This window comes from Saccoglossus kowalevskii, chromosome 3 (genome assembly GCF_978046115.1).
Source record: "Saccoglossus kowalevskii chromosome 3, keSacKowa6.1, whole genome shotgun sequence".
Lineage (NCBI taxonomy): Eukaryota > Metazoa > Hemichordata > Enteropneusta > Harrimaniidae > Saccoglossus > Saccoglossus kowalevskii.
The window spans coordinates 29,323,485-29,341,193 of NC_140643.1; the positions used below are offsets into that span (position 1 = coordinate 29,323,485).

The window sequence follows — 17,709 nt, forward strand, 5'->3', positions numbered from 1 at the left end:
ACAAGGCAGTATCAATTATGTTGTAGGACGAAAATGATATCATTCGAACACACGATGCAATCAAACGCCGCACGGAACACCCTAGTCAGGTGACCGTCCTATCGCTGATGTAGATGGGACCATCTAACACGACTGAAGCAAGCAAACACTACCAGCAGATAGTTGGAGCTAGCAGACACAGTCTATAATGCATACACATGCTTTGAATCACTAATTGGTCAAATCATGTTTTCTTGAAAACACTATGATAAACAGTGATTCAAAGCATTTATATGTATGATAGAATATGGCTGATAGTGTGCCTTCTAGCTTTAACTGAGTCCATACAAATCCACAAAAGAAGAGGAAGGTAACCAGGATAGAAGCACACTTACATTTTCTTTGATGATTTCCTTGACAGTGTGTCCACGTTCTTCGTTCTGTATGCAGTTAGCATTCCTCGAGCATCGGAACTTGTGGTTGCTGGTATACTCATGAAACTTTCATAAAGCGGTTACATAGAATCGTTAAACCGTGTAACACGGTACTTCGTGGAAACCAATACCTTACTGTCATTTAAATAATTAGTACCAAAAGTCGAGCTTATTGTGTCGAGTTGACACTGGAAAAAAGAAATTGATATTATTTACTTGATCCAGAAGGCTTTGCACTTGATTTACTAAAAATTGCTGTACATGTGTTAAACCATCGACGATTAGTCGCACTTATCAAACTGTTCGAGGCAAACCATTCGTGAATTGGTACATTTTAAAATTACCAATTTAAGCCAGTACATAATTATGCAACTGCTTTTAAATGGCCAAATCTTAAATGTAGTCTTGTGTTTTTACAGATAACAGACGACTACAATGGCTGGAATAGGTGATACCGACCTTGAACCTAATGGTGAAAATAAAGTCCCACTGAGGTGTTCACTATGTAAACATGTGTATGATGTCACTGACAGACTACCTAAGTATCTTCCCTGTCTCCATACATTCTGTGTAATTTGTCTAGCTGGTCATGTTGGTAGAATATTCCAATGTCCCGGATGTCAACAGAAAAGTACCATTCTCAAACGCATTGACGGAATTCCAACAAATTTCGCATTTCTAAATTATAATCAATTGTTTTGTCATCAGAATCAGATTAAGCACAGTAATCTACCAACGTGTCAAAGCTGTTGCCGTAAAAACCAAACACTCAAAGTTTCACATTGTTCGGATTGTGAGGCATACCTATGCCGAAGTTGTCATGACAACCACTTTCATATGGATTTTTTTGGTACACATGAAGTGAAAACCATTGACGAATTGAAACAACTATCAGACGAATCACTTATTACTTTCTTTCATCGAAAACAATTCTGTTCAAAGAGAGAAGGTCATACTGATCAGAGAATAACCCTGTTCTGTGATCATCGCAATTGTCAGTCACTGATCTGTTTGCAGTGCGCCCTCTTAGAACACAATACAATTAACCACCAGCCAATCAACATTGAGAATGCAGTATTGAAATACAAGAAAATAATCAACGGCAAACTTGACAAAGCAATTGATAAAAGAAGAGAGTTGTCATTCCGAATTAATCAAATTAATCAAGAATTGTCTAATCTTAAAGCTAACACTGCGACACAAATAAACAATGTTGAACATTTCTTTACTGAATTAATCAAACAAATCAACACTAGAAAAGAACAGTTGGTCCGTGAAATTCAAAAGCAACACGACATAATGGAAACATCACTTAATATTGAGAAAAAGAAACTAAAAACGAGAAAAAATATTGTTGATACTTATGCGAAATTCACAGAATTCACACTAAAATATGACAGTGACGTGGAACTATTGACATCTAAATACGATGTATGCAGTCAACTAGACAGAGTGTTATCACATGCATTACAAGATCACAAATCAGCGGCAAAACTGTTCCCGAGATTCTTTCATCCTCATGGTGTAAATCTAAATATGGTAAATAATACAGTGTTCAGTGGGCATCATGGGAAGATCAGTTGTGACGTTATTGAGACTGATGCTGTGGTTGGTAAAGACTGCAATTTCACTATTACTCCACGCAACATGGATGGCAAACAACTTGGTGTATCTGCAATTCCTGTAAAGGTCACAATAAATGACCCTGATAACCGAATTTTGGCTACCACTACAGACGACAAGGGTGATGACACTTACACAGTAAAGTACAGACCACAGAGAAAAGGAAAACACTACGTGACTATCACGATATACAGTACGCCGATAGAGGGCAGCCCATACACCATCAATGTAAAGCCAGCAAGAAGAATCAAATGTGAAGTATATGCACAAAGGTGTGTGGTGAATACGGTTTGTACAGCAATCATTCATTCTCTTGCTGATATTGATGACATGCAATGCTTACCTGTCCTAGTCCGTGACCCTGATAGTCAACCTGTAGAATCTGAAATTACCACTAAACATGAGTTGACTTTTCAACCTGCCAAGGTAGGACGTCATGAAATGATTGTGAATGGAAATGATACACCAGCAGATTGTAACCCATACATCATTGATGTGATAGATATGAATGAACAGTGGGAAGTAGGAAGAACGGGTGTGAACGATGCAGAATTCAACATCCCAATAGGTGTTACTGTTGATAAGAAGGGCAACGTTCTGGTAGCAGACGCTGCTAATAAAAGGATACAGATACTTGAGAGCAATGGAAAGTACATTGATCAGATCCGAGTGGATATACCTCACACATCTGGAGTTGCCATGGCACCGAATGACAATATTGTCGTGGTGGAATGGGAAACTAGACACGTTCATATCTACAATGAAAACAGAAAAAAGATAAAACATTTCACGTATAAAGAATTCGTCAAACCTTTTGGCATAACTGTCAACAGTAAAGGACATATATTGGTAGCTGACCCCGGGGCATCTTACATCTTTGTGTTTACGTCTGATGGTGATTTCATAATGAAGATTGGGGAAGACGTTGGAGAAGGTGAACTATATCAACCAGCATTTGTGGTTGCTACTAGGAATAATGACGTCATCGTGTCTGACAGTAAACACGGACTAAAATTTTTCACCGAGGGCGGCAAGTATATACATGGCATTCATCAAATAGGAGACGATGAAAAATTATATGACTGTAGTGGTGTTGCTGTTGACAGTGATTATAACATCATAGTAGCCGACCGGGCATCTACACCAAATAGAATACTGGTACTGACGTATGATGGTTCGGTAATTCAATCTCTTGAAAGTCAACATCATAAACTGAGTAGACCACATGGCGTGGCTGTGACTGAAGATGGGTATGTTATTGTAGCAGACTACGGCAATGACTGCATCAAGAAATACAAATTGTAAACTATATCATGTGACCTTTGGTCAAACTAAACTAAACAGGTGGCAGTAAATAAAGTGTATATTTGATAGTCAATGAGTATCTAATACACGACGATATAGCATAACTCCATAAAGCCATAAATTCCACCAGTGTATAACTAAATACATAAAATCGGGACTCACACGGACCTGGGAAAACAAAAAAAATATACCAATGTTGCAAGCCACTCAAATGATGCTATATTATTTGTTTGGCTGCCGATATAATTACTCATAGATTATTTCATTTGTGAACGTATATGGCGTATGTTAGGATGAGGATGATTGGTATCCAGTTGTCTTTCTACACACTCCCACTATGTGTTGACTGGCAACAACAAGGATTAATTCATTGCATGCTTTCCCGCACTTAATGTGAATTCCCTATGGAACGGTAGCGCAAATAATACATAGAAACGAATTTCTTTTTTTGGGAGTTTCTTTCGGCAAATATATATATGTATGTATGTATTGAGAATAACTACGATTAACTACCAACCACCACAACAAATCTCAAACATTAGAATACACTAGTACCTAAGTAAATTTTTTGGTAAACGTATAAACCTTGGTTTATTTAAGTATGGTCACGTTATCGAACCTGCCACCAAACTTATTTGATACTTAGAGAAGAGGGATAGTTTAATGCTGCCAAAATGATCAGTGTCGCATTGTTTATATTCGGAATAGTCAGGTTTTACCTTTCCAATTTGTTATTATTGCCATGAGTTATTCTAGAAAAATATCTTAATTTTCAAAAAATAGAACATGTTTAATGCATTCATATTGTTTATAATTTCAAGGATTAGTAAGCGGATAATGTCTTCGAATATGGGTGTTTTCGATTACGGGGAATTGCGTATCCGAGTCAATCGTTCATTAGCCATTCAAGTGGCTCAATATAACTATGCAATTTGCAGTTGTCTGAATCTATTGTATTCTGCTTATGTAATATATATATATATATTGTTTGAATTCAAAGACTTGTTGACATCCATCATGATTCTCTACCATACATTATGTCAGTTGAAATGGTTATAACATAATAAGGCATTGTCATTAAAACATAACTCTTGTGAAATAAATAAATAAATAAATTAATGTGGAAGAATGTTATTAAACATACAGATACAAGACCAATCAGTATGTGTATGTCTCCATATTCGCTCACTAAGAATTTTTGATGTAACACTACGATAAAATTTCCGTTTTCGACATTGTGGAATTCTTTTGTTTTTTGAAAAAACAAAACTGATTTGACAAGATAATTCATAAATGTATATTAAGAAAAATTCACAGCAAAATGTATTCTCTATCCACCCATAAATAACACAAGAATATTACAGAAATAAGGCAGTTTTCTATATTCTCTATATGTTTGCCTTTTATTAAAAAAAAAAGAAATAATTGAAATAATATTTTATGTTATTGCAGCAGACTACGGCAATGACTGCATCAAGAAATACAAAAACACCTTTGCCTAACTGGCTCTGGCAATTTAAAAAAACGAAGCATGATTTCTTAATTGATGCAAAGATCGAGTAAAGCTGAATGACATTACAAACTATGTAGTGTGTTCAACAACTCATGTATGAACAATTACTTTAATAAATACTATTTTACTTGGGGAAAATACTGTATTTTACTATGTAGAAAACGGAAATTCTTTATCGCAGTGTTAATGTATATTATCGCAAATGACTGATGTATATGCATTGGACCACACGACAATGATTCATGTTTGTGCACCTATACAACACTTAAAATGACAGTTATGATGAAAAGTGATACCATCTGTTTTCCAAATTCTATTTGAAACCTCAGTCACATGCGAGTTGAAAAGGCTCACAAAATTCATGTCGTGGTATACTAATGCAAATATCCAAAATTTGTTGATGAAATATTTTTATTGTTAAAAATACTACCAGCAACTATGCCAGACATCCATTCTTTTCCGAGGTCATATCCAAAGAAAACGATTGAATAGGCTCGGCGTGCGACTAAGCTCTGAATTTTGTTTGGCCAATTAGCTTTCCGTGGAGACCAGGCGTCAACAAAGGGTTGAAAGGTGATTGTACTCCGGACCCTGAAAAACCCTGTTCATTACTAAAAAGTAAACGTTATAAACGTTTATAAATTCGATCCAAATCATACAGCAATGGTGTTGTGAGCATAAATAAAATATCAATATTCATGAATAAATTGAATGTCATTCAATCAGCAAAAAACGAGAACTTTGAAAACACCTTTGCCTAACTGGCTCTGGCAATTTAAAAAAAAACGAAGCATGATTTCTTAATTGATGCAAAGATCGAATAATGTCCAAGAATTTCACAGGATGTCTAATTTAGACAAACTTAATTTATATTCTCATATATGGCAAACGCATTCAAAACTCGTTGAAGAGAAACGTTTTGAGAATGTGTGACACGTTTCTTGGTCCAATACGAACGAGATTGTCAGACATTACTGTCCAAAATCGTCCAATACGGGGAATGCTTGTATCTATACAATGGTCGTACCTTTACACTATTGAATAACGAAGAAAACACAAAAATATCTGTATATCCATCTATTAATCTGTATATGATTTGTTCATGTATACATAAAAAGATAAAGACGTAATTTACACAAAAATACAACCATACAGCAATATTGCAGTTGTATCTGTGACTGGACGCCATTCACATGTAGTTTCCAATGACCAGGCAGCGGGACATATTCTAAGAAATCGTTCAAATGCAGAAGCTTTTGTATATTCTGACACGCAATCACCTAACGATACCCTACCCAAAAACATTACGGATAATTCCAATCGTATGACATAATACGCCACCAAACACAACACAGCACACAACAATCAACCCAGTACTGGCAGCTGACTGGAAACAATAATGCGCACACGAGCGTCATAACTTTGGAACATCAAAACGTCTATGAAGCGTCATTTCCGTGATTTTGTGCATTCTTTTGTGACAACTGACCTCTTTCAGTAATTCTGATTTACTTGAACAACAAAAGGCCCTAACCATAATGATGTGAGAATTTTTCTTTTCACATTCACTCTACACAAAATTTGCCATACATAACATAATTCTAATTCTTCATAACTAACAGAAAATATATGCATAGTGCATTCAATACGCTACTTCTCAATTCTGTCTACATCGACGAGATAATCTTTGTAATGATTTGCATCCACATTTCTTAAATAAATATTCAAATGGATTTGGAAATTGACTATTGCTGGTTAGTATGATGGACTCCACATGAGTGGGTACAATAGCATAGAGGTTACAATTAAAATTGTAATTTATTCACAGTGTGGTATGCGGCGTGTAGAAGCCTATTTGTTTTGTTTGTTGACCAATTCAACAACCAAATTTGCCTAATATGGTGAACATTTCCATATGTCCAAATGCGCCGACCCATTCAAGACTTGACTCTCCTTCTATAATGTGGCACGTAGAAATAAATGGCAAACGTCGCTACCCCTAGGCCAATAAGCTCGGCTTAATTGCCAACAAAAACAGATATACCCGCATACCAGTATGTATGAGGCAAGTGAATTTTCTCTCGCAAAGGGAAATGCATATATGTAAATAAACACGGACGGATCACTAAATGTCATAATTGCCTCACTCCTCGGGCTGATTTGTTGATGCCTTGATCAACACGAGTCTAAATTACAAGTGGTATCATTTTAGTCTTTTCCGAAATTTATATTGCTACTTAGATTTGTGTTACTGTTAGCTATACAATTGCCTGATATGTTTCGCATTATTGTACACTCAACCACGAGAAATCAAAACATTGACCCTGATTTATGAAATTACGTCGTTTCAAGAACATATATATCTATTCAACTGTGCCCGAGCAAAGAAGTCGTGTTTCAGCAGTTGGTTAATGTAAATGAGTCTGAATGCATAACTTGAATGCTGCTAAATGTACAACATAACATGCATAATACGGTCAACGTTGTATATCTTCTAATCTAAGATGGGAGGATATTTAACGACGATCGGAAGGAGTGCTACAGTATTACCTCATTACCGCATTGCATTGTGGATTACATGTGTATGAGTAACGATCGATTAAGCCTCCTGCGGTCCCTTCTGAACCCGAAACTGGCTGAATGTATGTTAGGAGTGTTATTTCGCCATCTATTATATAGCTAGATATGTGTGAGCAATTTGCCACTTACATTGCATATAAGTATTAAACAATATGGGTATAATTCAGCCATTATTCTGCATCAAGACTGGTTCTAGACCAATATTAAAAACTTATCAACTAAAATCGGAATTTACCTGATCCATACTTATGTCTATAAATCTTTGGGATTAGGTTATCATTGTTGTTTGTCCATTCTCTTACTATTCTCATAAAACCAACATAGCATCGAGTGGGTTCATTGACCAAAGTCAAATAAATGCTACTGCTAGGATTTGTTCAAGATGTATTGTTTCTGTAAGATGCAGTTGTAAAACATTGTGTATGAGAAATATTGCAGAACATTTTCTAAATTAAAAATCAACACATGCCTCCATGAAATAAAAAAATAAATCAGCTCTCAGTGTAAGAAAAGTGTGGCGTAGTTGATATTACAAATTGGGTCAATGTTATAAAACTTTTAACCTAAGCTAAAAAATAGGATATTTTACGATGATCGGATGGAGTCCTACAGAATGACCTCAATACTGCGTTGCATTGTGGATTATATATGTATGAGTAACGATGGATTTAGCCTCCCGCGGCCTCTTCTGAATCCGACACTGGCTAAATGTTTGTTTATATGGGTTATTGCTCCCTCTATCATACGTGTTAATCAATATGGGTATAATACAGCAATTATTCTGCATCAAGACAAGAAGACCTTGACCAAAGATAATACTTTATTACCTAAAATCATATCTGTAAATCAGGAATTAGGTTATCATTGATGTTTATTAGTTTGTTCTCTCATAAAACCAGCATATCATCATAAACATTAATTGGGTTCGTTGATGTACTGAAGTCAAATTAATGCTCCTTCTAACATGTGTTAGTGATATATTTTATTGATTTAGCCAATAATTACAATTACAATTCCCAGGACATGGTCAGTGTTTAAATAAAAAGTAACAAAATATAAAGATTATTTCGACAGTGTATTTGGCCATATACAACACATCTAAATTCAGCTTACTCTAAATATCCTGGACTACATAGTGTGTAAAAAACACACACTACATCACCTACGCAGAGCATAGCGCAAATGCTATATAAAACATCGCCATATGCCTGATAACAACATAGTGACCCCTAAAGAAAAAGCTCCACAAATGTAGAAGAATGCAATTTACAGTATTTTATATCACTTTTCGTTCTCTAGATATTTAACTTTATATCAGTATTATGTAGTCAGCCATCTTGATTTTCAAGCAAATGATTATGAGTAAAGTATCACATCATAGAATTTGTTGTCAGAAATTGAGAAAATTATTTCATCTATAACATGAGAAAGGGAACAAAAGGGAACAAAGATTTCACGACTAAAATATCGATTTTTTTTAGAACGTTTTTAAAAATGTCTTCACTGTATGTGTATTTGTAATATTCTAATTTTCATCACTATAATAATATACATGAGTAATATGCACAACGAACTTGAACTAATTCGCATCAGTATTTCTCATGTTATAGATGAAATCATCATGGGACTGATGCGACAACCACTAAGCTACCAGTAACATGTTAGCTACCAGTTTTTAAAAACAATAACATCCAGTCAGATTTTTGGTATAACCAATTCCTCTCTATAATTAAGAAACACACACTATTCTAATGTTCACTCGAATATATGCTCAATGTAAAACCTGATTATGTCCATGTCATTACAACACGTTTTAAAATATACTGAACATTAAATTAGTAACACTTATAGTCATCCAGAATGTAAACCCAAATTACAGCAAGTCATGGGTCTTTAATGATTGACGATCAATTGATTTGTTTATAAATAAAAGATGAGGTAACGGTTTTGTTACTTGTATAGTATACTTAACAAAATACATGTTAACATTCAATATTCCAATATTATTTATTATTATACATCTGTCACCGTAACGCCATAAGTTACATTGTGTCGTAATTTTGCGATATTTTACGGGGTATTTTCATTCTACCAAATATGGAAAGATTATGCGCGTAAGTGTCCTCTAATAATTAAAATAAACATGGCTGCCTCCAGAGTTTGACCGGACTCGAAGTTCGCAGATTCTGTTCTAAACATTTTTGATTTCAGCATTCCCATGGTGTATCCTTGGAAGGAAAATATGTATAATAATAAAGTTATTACGAGGATACCTCAAAATATGTACTCAGACAGTACGCCGCCCATCGACCTCCGCTGCGCGTTGGTCGATACTCCAGCTGTACTGTCTTCGTTCATACTTTGAGGTACCCTCGTAATAACCACATATTATATCATGTTCAAGACATTTTTTCTGTAGTTTGCAACTCTAAAGCAATTTGTATAAGAAATATTGAAAAACATTTTCGACATTAAAAAGTATGTGAACAAATCCTTACATGCCTCTTTTGAAATGAAGTATTAAATTCAGTACAGCTCTCGCTGTGAGGAAAATGCGGTGTTGTTAGCGGACCAAATTAGAACTCAGGGGAATATGTGATAGGGTATTTTATGTTTGAGCTTCTTCTAATGTAAACTACTTCACATCACATTAGCAGTATATAGTCATGCAAGAATGTACGGGAAGTCCTTGAGCAAAGTTCATAATTTATATTCTAAATTCAGATTACATACTGTAAATCTCTTGGACAAAGCAAAATACCCGAACCACTCCAACGTTTATATGGTGATCAGTGAGTTTGATGTTTATACGATTATTGATGTAATTAGGTTATCATTGCTGTTTTTTTCATTCTCCTAAAACATTCTCATAAAATCGAATTTATGTATATATCATACACATCAAGTGTTTGTTAAGTCATTAAGCACGAGTAAATGCTCCCGCCAACGCCTGTTAGTGTTACCTGTTATCGGTTGCCTTTAAATTGTGTGGCATTGTAGATAATTTTAAGGATAATTGCCTGAGAAATAGTCAGTAGATAACGTTGCGTCTTACAGTAGCTTCCCAGGATAAGCCTAGATCAGTAACAGTCTAATGATGTACCCCCCTGTGATTGTCAGAACATACATGCTCCAAAGTGTTAACCCACCTTCTGAAGTAGTTGCGTGATGAGGGCGCGAAGGCAACCATTTGTTTATGCTCAAGATATTAAAGGTTGAACAAATTTTTCGTCAACGTTATTCTAATCTACAATTGCTGTGGAAGGCTAGTAATGGTTGTTTAACTCAAGTTTAATTTAAATATTGGATTTTCATTAGATACTAATGTAATTTGGTTCCACTACTGCAGCAACACCATATATTGCAATCATAACACTGTGGCGTCCTTGTTTCCTTGGCCGAAATATCACTCCATAAGTTCCATCACCATTATCTATCACAGATGACTCAATTACCTTTCCATTTGGGTCACTGATAGTGGTATCCATACTGACTCCAGGCACGCCCAGTGGTTTTCCATCCATTCCATGTGGAGTGATATTTATTTTACATTCAGTACCAACACACTTATCAATGGCCCGAATATCACACCTCGTCTTTCCACCATAACCAACAAATACTGCCCTCTTCACCAAACATTCAGGTACATCGGTTGGATGAAAGCAGTGTGGAAATTCTTCAACTTTGACAACGTGAGGTGAAACGACTCTTGAAGACACTCTGTCCATCTGACGACTGATCTCATCTTTTGCTGTTAATAGTTCAACATCACTGCTATGTTTCAATGCGTGTTCTGCAAATTCAGCAGTGCTATTACTGACTGCAAGTTCTAACTCAAGATCACTCTTTTCGTTTTTTAAACAAGTGTCTACCAAGTCTTCATGTTTTATCACTTCCGAGAGAAGTTTCATCTTTCTAATTTCGAGTTTCTTAAACAATTGATCGAAAAAAAATTTGATTTCTTTTTGTTCATTTCTGCTGCTGCTCTTTAAGTTGGCCTGCTCCGCGTCTATTTCCTTTATCAGGGAGTTCAACACCTTGCTCCTTTTCTTCAAAACTTCTAACTTCTTTTGTATGATTCCAGTATATTTTTCTAACGCCTTCTCCATCTCGATTGGTTCATGCCCATTTGCGTTATTGTGATCTAAAAACGCACATTGCAGGCAAATAGCTGATTGACAGGCTTGGCTATCACAAAATAGTGTAAGCTCCTGATTTTTATGATTTCTACCTCGGGAGCAATATGTTTTACGTCGCAGCATTGATTCATCTATACCTTTTGAGGATTCTGTCAATTCCTCCATTGGTTTCAGCTCATGGGTTTTTAAACCAAGTGAATAGGCATGTGCTTCATCGCAAAGATTGCAAAGGAATGCACGGCAATTCATACAAAACGAGATGGCAGAGGCATCTTGATTTCGGTTACAGCTTTGACATGGGATGAAAAGTTTCTTGGTTACCTTTTCCTGTGTTATAAAGTATTGGCGCTGATTTTGTATGATAAAATTATTAGGCACATCATTAACGCCGTTATGTGGAGTTTGCGTTTTTTGTCTGCATTCTGGGCAATTGAATTCTTTCTTTGTTCCAATATGCTTAGACAAACACGATTTACAGTATGTGTGTAGACAAGGAAGATATTTCGGAATCTTCTCCGCATCATTGTATGGCTCTGTGCATAGTTTACACGTTAAAAAACGCTCGTCAAATTCGTCCTTGCTTATTTGAACACGTTTAGCGTCTGCCATGATAATGGATACCAAGTATATCTCTGAAATGTATGTGAGAATTTATAAGTTCAAATTATATTACATTTACTTAAAAATATTTCATTATGTTTTGTCCCATTAACACTCAGTCTATTCATAAACATTGATAGTGATTTGTTGTGAGTGCACAACTACCTTTTGGCGTTTCAATCAACGAAAATCAAGACTTGAATTCAACAAGCTCACAGGTTAGATTTACCAGTTACCGACCAGATTGATAGTCGGTCTTCAAGTTTCAAGCAGAAATAAATGAAACACTTAATATAAAAAATACAAATGGCGAGATACACTTTAAAGCAACACAGTACCTGGAACTATGAAATGACTAATGTGGGTTTTAACGTCAATTAAACTCACCAGGGTTATTCTGCTAGTAATTTGCACAATAATAGTTGATCTGTGTCTGGTGTAGTTCTCGCTGCCGTGAAGCAGGTGTGTCAGTAGTTAGGTTGTTTGTTTGTTTGTTAAAGTTAGGGTGAGTTTAGTTACAAATACATTACTTATTTGTGAATATTATTTGTATAGAGTTTTAAACAGCACGCATACATTAGTTGCCAAGTTACGAGACGACTATATGTCCATGTACAAGGGGTGTGTCACCATAAGTAAATAATGCCACAGTTTAACAATAAATTTACACCTGTAATTTTGACCCCCCTTGTGCGTGGCACACAATAAATATGTTTACGAGTATATCCTGTATAAATTGCCTTCCTGAAATACCGGTGACACTTTACAAAAGTAAATTCTATAGAACGTGAGTCCTGCGACTTGATTCGTATAAACAACCTATCATGTTAACAATACTGGGTACTGGGGCATGTAACGAATTTACTGACTGAGTTATCTTCCCGATTGTTATACAGTGTCTTTATATTTAGGAGAGAAGTGATTTTGCATTCAGTCCGCTATCACGAACACACAGCAGTAACGTCGTACAGATTTGCTCACATCTTCGTAAGTATTAATCACCTTATTGACATACATATAACGTGTGTTTACAAGAGGTACTCACCCACAACTAACTTTCCATACTAGGAAAACGGTATTGTTTATCTGAAAATAATTTCAATATCTGGTATATGCATGTAGCGTATGGTACCAATGAGAATAGCATTGTTTCTGTCCATAATGTCGAATTTCGATCTGTCACCTTTCGATTCAGATCAATCATAGATGTTCTATTGAATTGTTATAGCAATCTCCAGGTAATGTAAAAATTAGCGCCACGGTGTCTATGTGGGTCTTACCATACATACAGTGGGGGAGGGGCTTATTTTATGGCAATCAACTACATAAATATTATTTAAAGGCCGAGTTAATAGCAACTAAGTATACACAATGGCCCATTCTAATTTTTTCTCCTGCAAACCTCGACTTCGTCACGTGACATTATATTTATGTGCCGTAGGTCAAGAATATGTCGTCCAGCAGTATTACAATTAAATTACCATATGCACAACCATGGATCATATACTTGACACAGTTTAAACAAGTGATGTGTCGTTCTGCATAAAATTATTTAGTACGAATAATGTTTTGCAAGGCCTATATTTTGTACAGGTTCATAATTGTATAGGTTGTTTGGTACAAACATCAATATAGAGTGGATGTCTACTCGGTTCAACGTTTTTCTAATAAGTCTTTGAAAGGAGTTGCAGATTTCCGCCACAAGATTGGTTATTTTTCAACTTTATCTCAGTAACGACATTCTTCGAATTCAGCTTTGATTTCATCTGTCGTCATTTCTATTAAATGTCTTCTATATTAATAGTACAAATGTAAACAATACGTTTATCAACTGTAACTATCACAATAGACATTTAACATCTTATTTGGCATAGTCAGAAAGCAGTTGATATTCATTGGTAAATCCAAGCACAACGTGTTCGTCCCAATGCTCGGTCTCTGATAAAAAATGTTTGGGTTCGAGTAAGAATATTTCATAAATGCCATACTAAAATAAGAATTGGTAGCTTGTCATCTCGCTCGTCAGTTGGGTAATTGTTTTTTTGCAAATTCGACCTAAGTTTATCATAATTTGTTAGGACTGTGCTTAAATGCAAGTAATCAAAGGCATGATTTCATGTTAAATATTGAAGATCGTTCAAAATCAGGGATATAAAACAAGATGAAGGTAATCAGACTAGGAGTACACTTCTATTTAATGTTTGCTGTGACTGCATGTCCATGTTTGTTATGTAGGCAGTTAGCATTGTCCAAGTAGTTTGTCATTGGTGTCCCATTTGTGTCCAACACTCTTTAAGCTTATATAAAGGCAAATCCCCGGCGGGTTGTCAATTCTTGTACTATGCCATGACCAGGTTACGTAGAGTTGATAAATCATGCCATCATTGCGAAAACCACTATCTTACCATTCTTTAACTAAATTGAAGCAGAAATGTTGCACTTGATCAGATAGAAATTGCTGTGTTACACCATTGATGATAAGTTGTCAAGCTGTTCGAAGGAAACTTCCCCTATTTCAGTTATACTGCATATATTTGAGATTATGTTCATTGATTACAGCTGCGATTATGTAATAGAATTATTAAACCAACAGTAAATTGATGAAAATTATCTTGATATGCCAGTACACAAATATGCAACTGCTGGCAAGCAAATTACCAAATTACCAAATCTTTGGTGTACTCTTATTTATTACAGATAATAGATGGTGGAAATAGGTGATACAGCAATTCAACATACTGGTGAAAATAAACTCCCACTGAAGTGTTCGTTAAGCAATAATAAGTATGACGTCATCGACAGACTACCAATACATTCTGTGCAATTTGTCTAGCTGGTTATGTTGATAGAATATTCCAATGTCCAAGATGTCAACATAAAAGTAACATTTCCAAACAATTTGACACAATTCTAACAAATGTCAGTTTTCTAAATTATAATCAATTAAGCAAGGTAAACTACCAACGTGTCAAAGCTGTCACTGTAACAACCAAACACTGCATATTTCACATTGTTCGGACTGTGAGGTATAACTTTGCCAAAGTTGTCATGACAACCACATTCATATCGAATCTTTGGTCACACATGAAGTGAGAACCACTGAAGAATTGAAACAATTATCAGAAGGTTCACTAATCTCATTCTTTCGGGGCCATACTGAAGAACAGAGAATGACATTGTTTTTGATCACCGCGAATGTTAGTCACCAATCTCTCTGTATAATGTTCAAAGCAGTCGCACTTCAATTATTCACCAACCATTCAACACAGAGAACAGTGGCGGATCCAGGGGGCAGGGGGGCCATGCCCCCCCCCAAACGCATGACGATTCATATCATCTGGATTACGCATAGTTTCTCTGCGATTTTCGCTCCGTATATCTTAAGCGAAGCTTGCCCCCCCCCCCCCCAATACATTTTGCTGGATCCGCCACTGACAGAGAACGCAATGTTTAAATAATCAATGGCAAACTTGACAAAGCAATCGATAAAACTAGGGAGTTATCTCTCCAAATTAATCAAATTAATCAAGAATTATCCAACCTTAAAGATAACACTACAAAACAAATAAATGATATTGAGCATTTCTTCGTTGAATTAATAAAACAAATCAACAGTAGGAAACAACAATGGGTTTGTGAAATTGAGAAGCAGCACAATGTACCAGAAACATTGCTCAACATTCATAAAAAGAAACTACAGATGAGGCAACATATCATCCATACATCTGTGAAATTCACAGAATTCACACTAAATATGACAGTGATGTTGTCATCTACCTATCAGCCATCTTGAACGCCAGCGTGGCAGACTACCACAAGTCAATAGAATTCAGTAACTGAGAGGACCAAAAGCAAGGCAGACTTAGGCAAGAGACAATGCAAAATAACTTAAAAGTATTTACGAGGGTAAAGCCGCTGTTTTTAAAAGATGCCTTGATTAATAATTTACATTTCAGAATGCCAAGGTTCAGTTATTGAAAAGCAAATAAATTTGTAATATTCCGACAAAAGAGAATGTAGAAATAAATATATTCACTGGACAATTTAATTTAAATAATTTAATATAAAGAATTCATCTTTAAAAATATCACATCTTTTAATAATATCTTTCTGAAACACTTAAATGCTGATATCTCGTATTTCAGTGACATTTGGAACACATTTGATTCATGTAACAGTAGAAATCAATGAATATTAATTATCTGATTTGCATATTGGTTATTTATTGCCCAAAACTAGTCAACAGTATGAAAGCAAAACAGCTTTTTTGTAAACGTGTTGTCATTATGTGAACATATCATGTTCATATAAGTCGTTTTTTATGATGTTAATGTAAATGAGTTTGAATGTGTTTACATAACATGTAAAGTGGGGGAAGTCAACCTTGTAATCTAACAAGCGTGTATAGTATGTATGTTTGGTAGGGATGCCCACCTAAAGAATGGCCTCATTGCCGCGTTGCAATGTGTATGAGTAAAGACGGCTTTATCCCCAATGTGCCCCTCTAAATCCGACACTGACTAAATGTATGTGATACGTGTTATTGTGTCCTCTATCATGAACCTTCGTATATGTGAACAATTTGACACTTATATATAAGTATTAAATCAATATGAGTATAGCTCAGCAATTATTCTGCATCAAGACTGGAAGACCTTGACCAAAGATACAGATTTATTACCTAAAATCAGATTAAACACCCATACTGTAAATCAGGAACTAGGTTATCATTGTTGTTTATTGGTGCTGTCTGTTATTGATTTAGCCATTTTTCAATGCGTGGTACTTTAGCTAATATTGAGGTCGACAATTCCCAAAACATAGTCAGTGTTTAGGTGAAACGTAACAATAATAATAAGATTATTTTGATAGTGTATTAAGCCTTATACAAATTCACATCTAAATTCAGCTTACTGTAAATATCAAGGACTACATAGTGTGTCAAAAACACTACATAACTTACGCACATGTTATTTATAATATCGTCATATATATGATACTCAAAGAACGGTGGGGGACACTAAAGGTAGTAAATGATCTTTTAGGGCTGAGATTCTGGTCAACGTCCGGGCACACCGGGTCGGACGCGTTTGCTAAAACTAACAAGCCATTTTTAGTATGCGTGTGTAAAACAAATAAATTTGTATAGAAAGACTATTACAGATTCTCGTTTTGAAAATCGTGCTTCAAAACCAGGTTGCTCTAACAAAAATGAAGAAAGAATTGGAACTCGTGAGAATGTATGATACTGTTGTCTCATTTAAACTACTTCACATTCAGTTAGCGGTAAGCAGTCATACAAGAATGAATAATGGAGACTCAGATTACATATTATTAATCTCTTTGACAAAGTATTTTGTAAAATACACAAACCACTTATGTAGCGAATAGTGAGTTTGATATTTATACGATTATTGATGGAATTAGGTTATCGCTACTGTGTTTGTCATTCTCCTAAAACATTCTCATAAAACCAACTTCACGCATATACAATAAACATCAAGAGTTTAGTGACTAAACTCAAGGTAATGCCCAC

At 35.4% G+C, this 17,709-nt stretch overlaps 2 protein-coding genes across 2 annotated transcripts; one reads left to right on the forward strand and one right to left on the reverse strand.

Moving 5' to 3' along the window:
- Positions 1–848: 848 nt before the first annotated feature.
- On the forward strand, positions 849–3,341 carry LOC100370176 (E3 ubiquitin-protein ligase TRIM45-like). The gene has a single exon (XM_002740344.3). The coding sequence runs from the start codon at positions 849–851 to the stop codon at positions 3,339–3,341; it is 2,493 nt and encodes an 830-aa protein (XP_002740390.3).
- A 7,407-nt stretch (positions 3,342–10,748) lies between these two features.
- On the reverse strand, positions 10,749–12,182 carry LOC144363084 (tripartite motif-containing protein 2-like). Its single transcript, XM_078014038.2, has one exon. The coding sequence runs from the start codon at positions 12,180–12,182 to the stop codon at positions 10,749–10,751; it is 1,434 nt and encodes a 477-aa protein (XP_077870164.2).
- Positions 12,183–17,709: the final 5,527 nt, after the last annotated feature.

Bases quoted from the DNA above. Each gene is read 5' to 3' on its own strand.
- LOC100370176 (XM_002740344.3), top strand. From the start codon at position 849: ATGGCTGGAATAGGTGATACCGACCTTGAACCTAATGGTGAAAATAAA.
- LOC144363084 (XM_078014038.2), bottom strand. From the start codon at position 12,182: ATGGCAGACGCTAAACGTGTTCAAATAAGCAAGGACGAATTTGACGAG.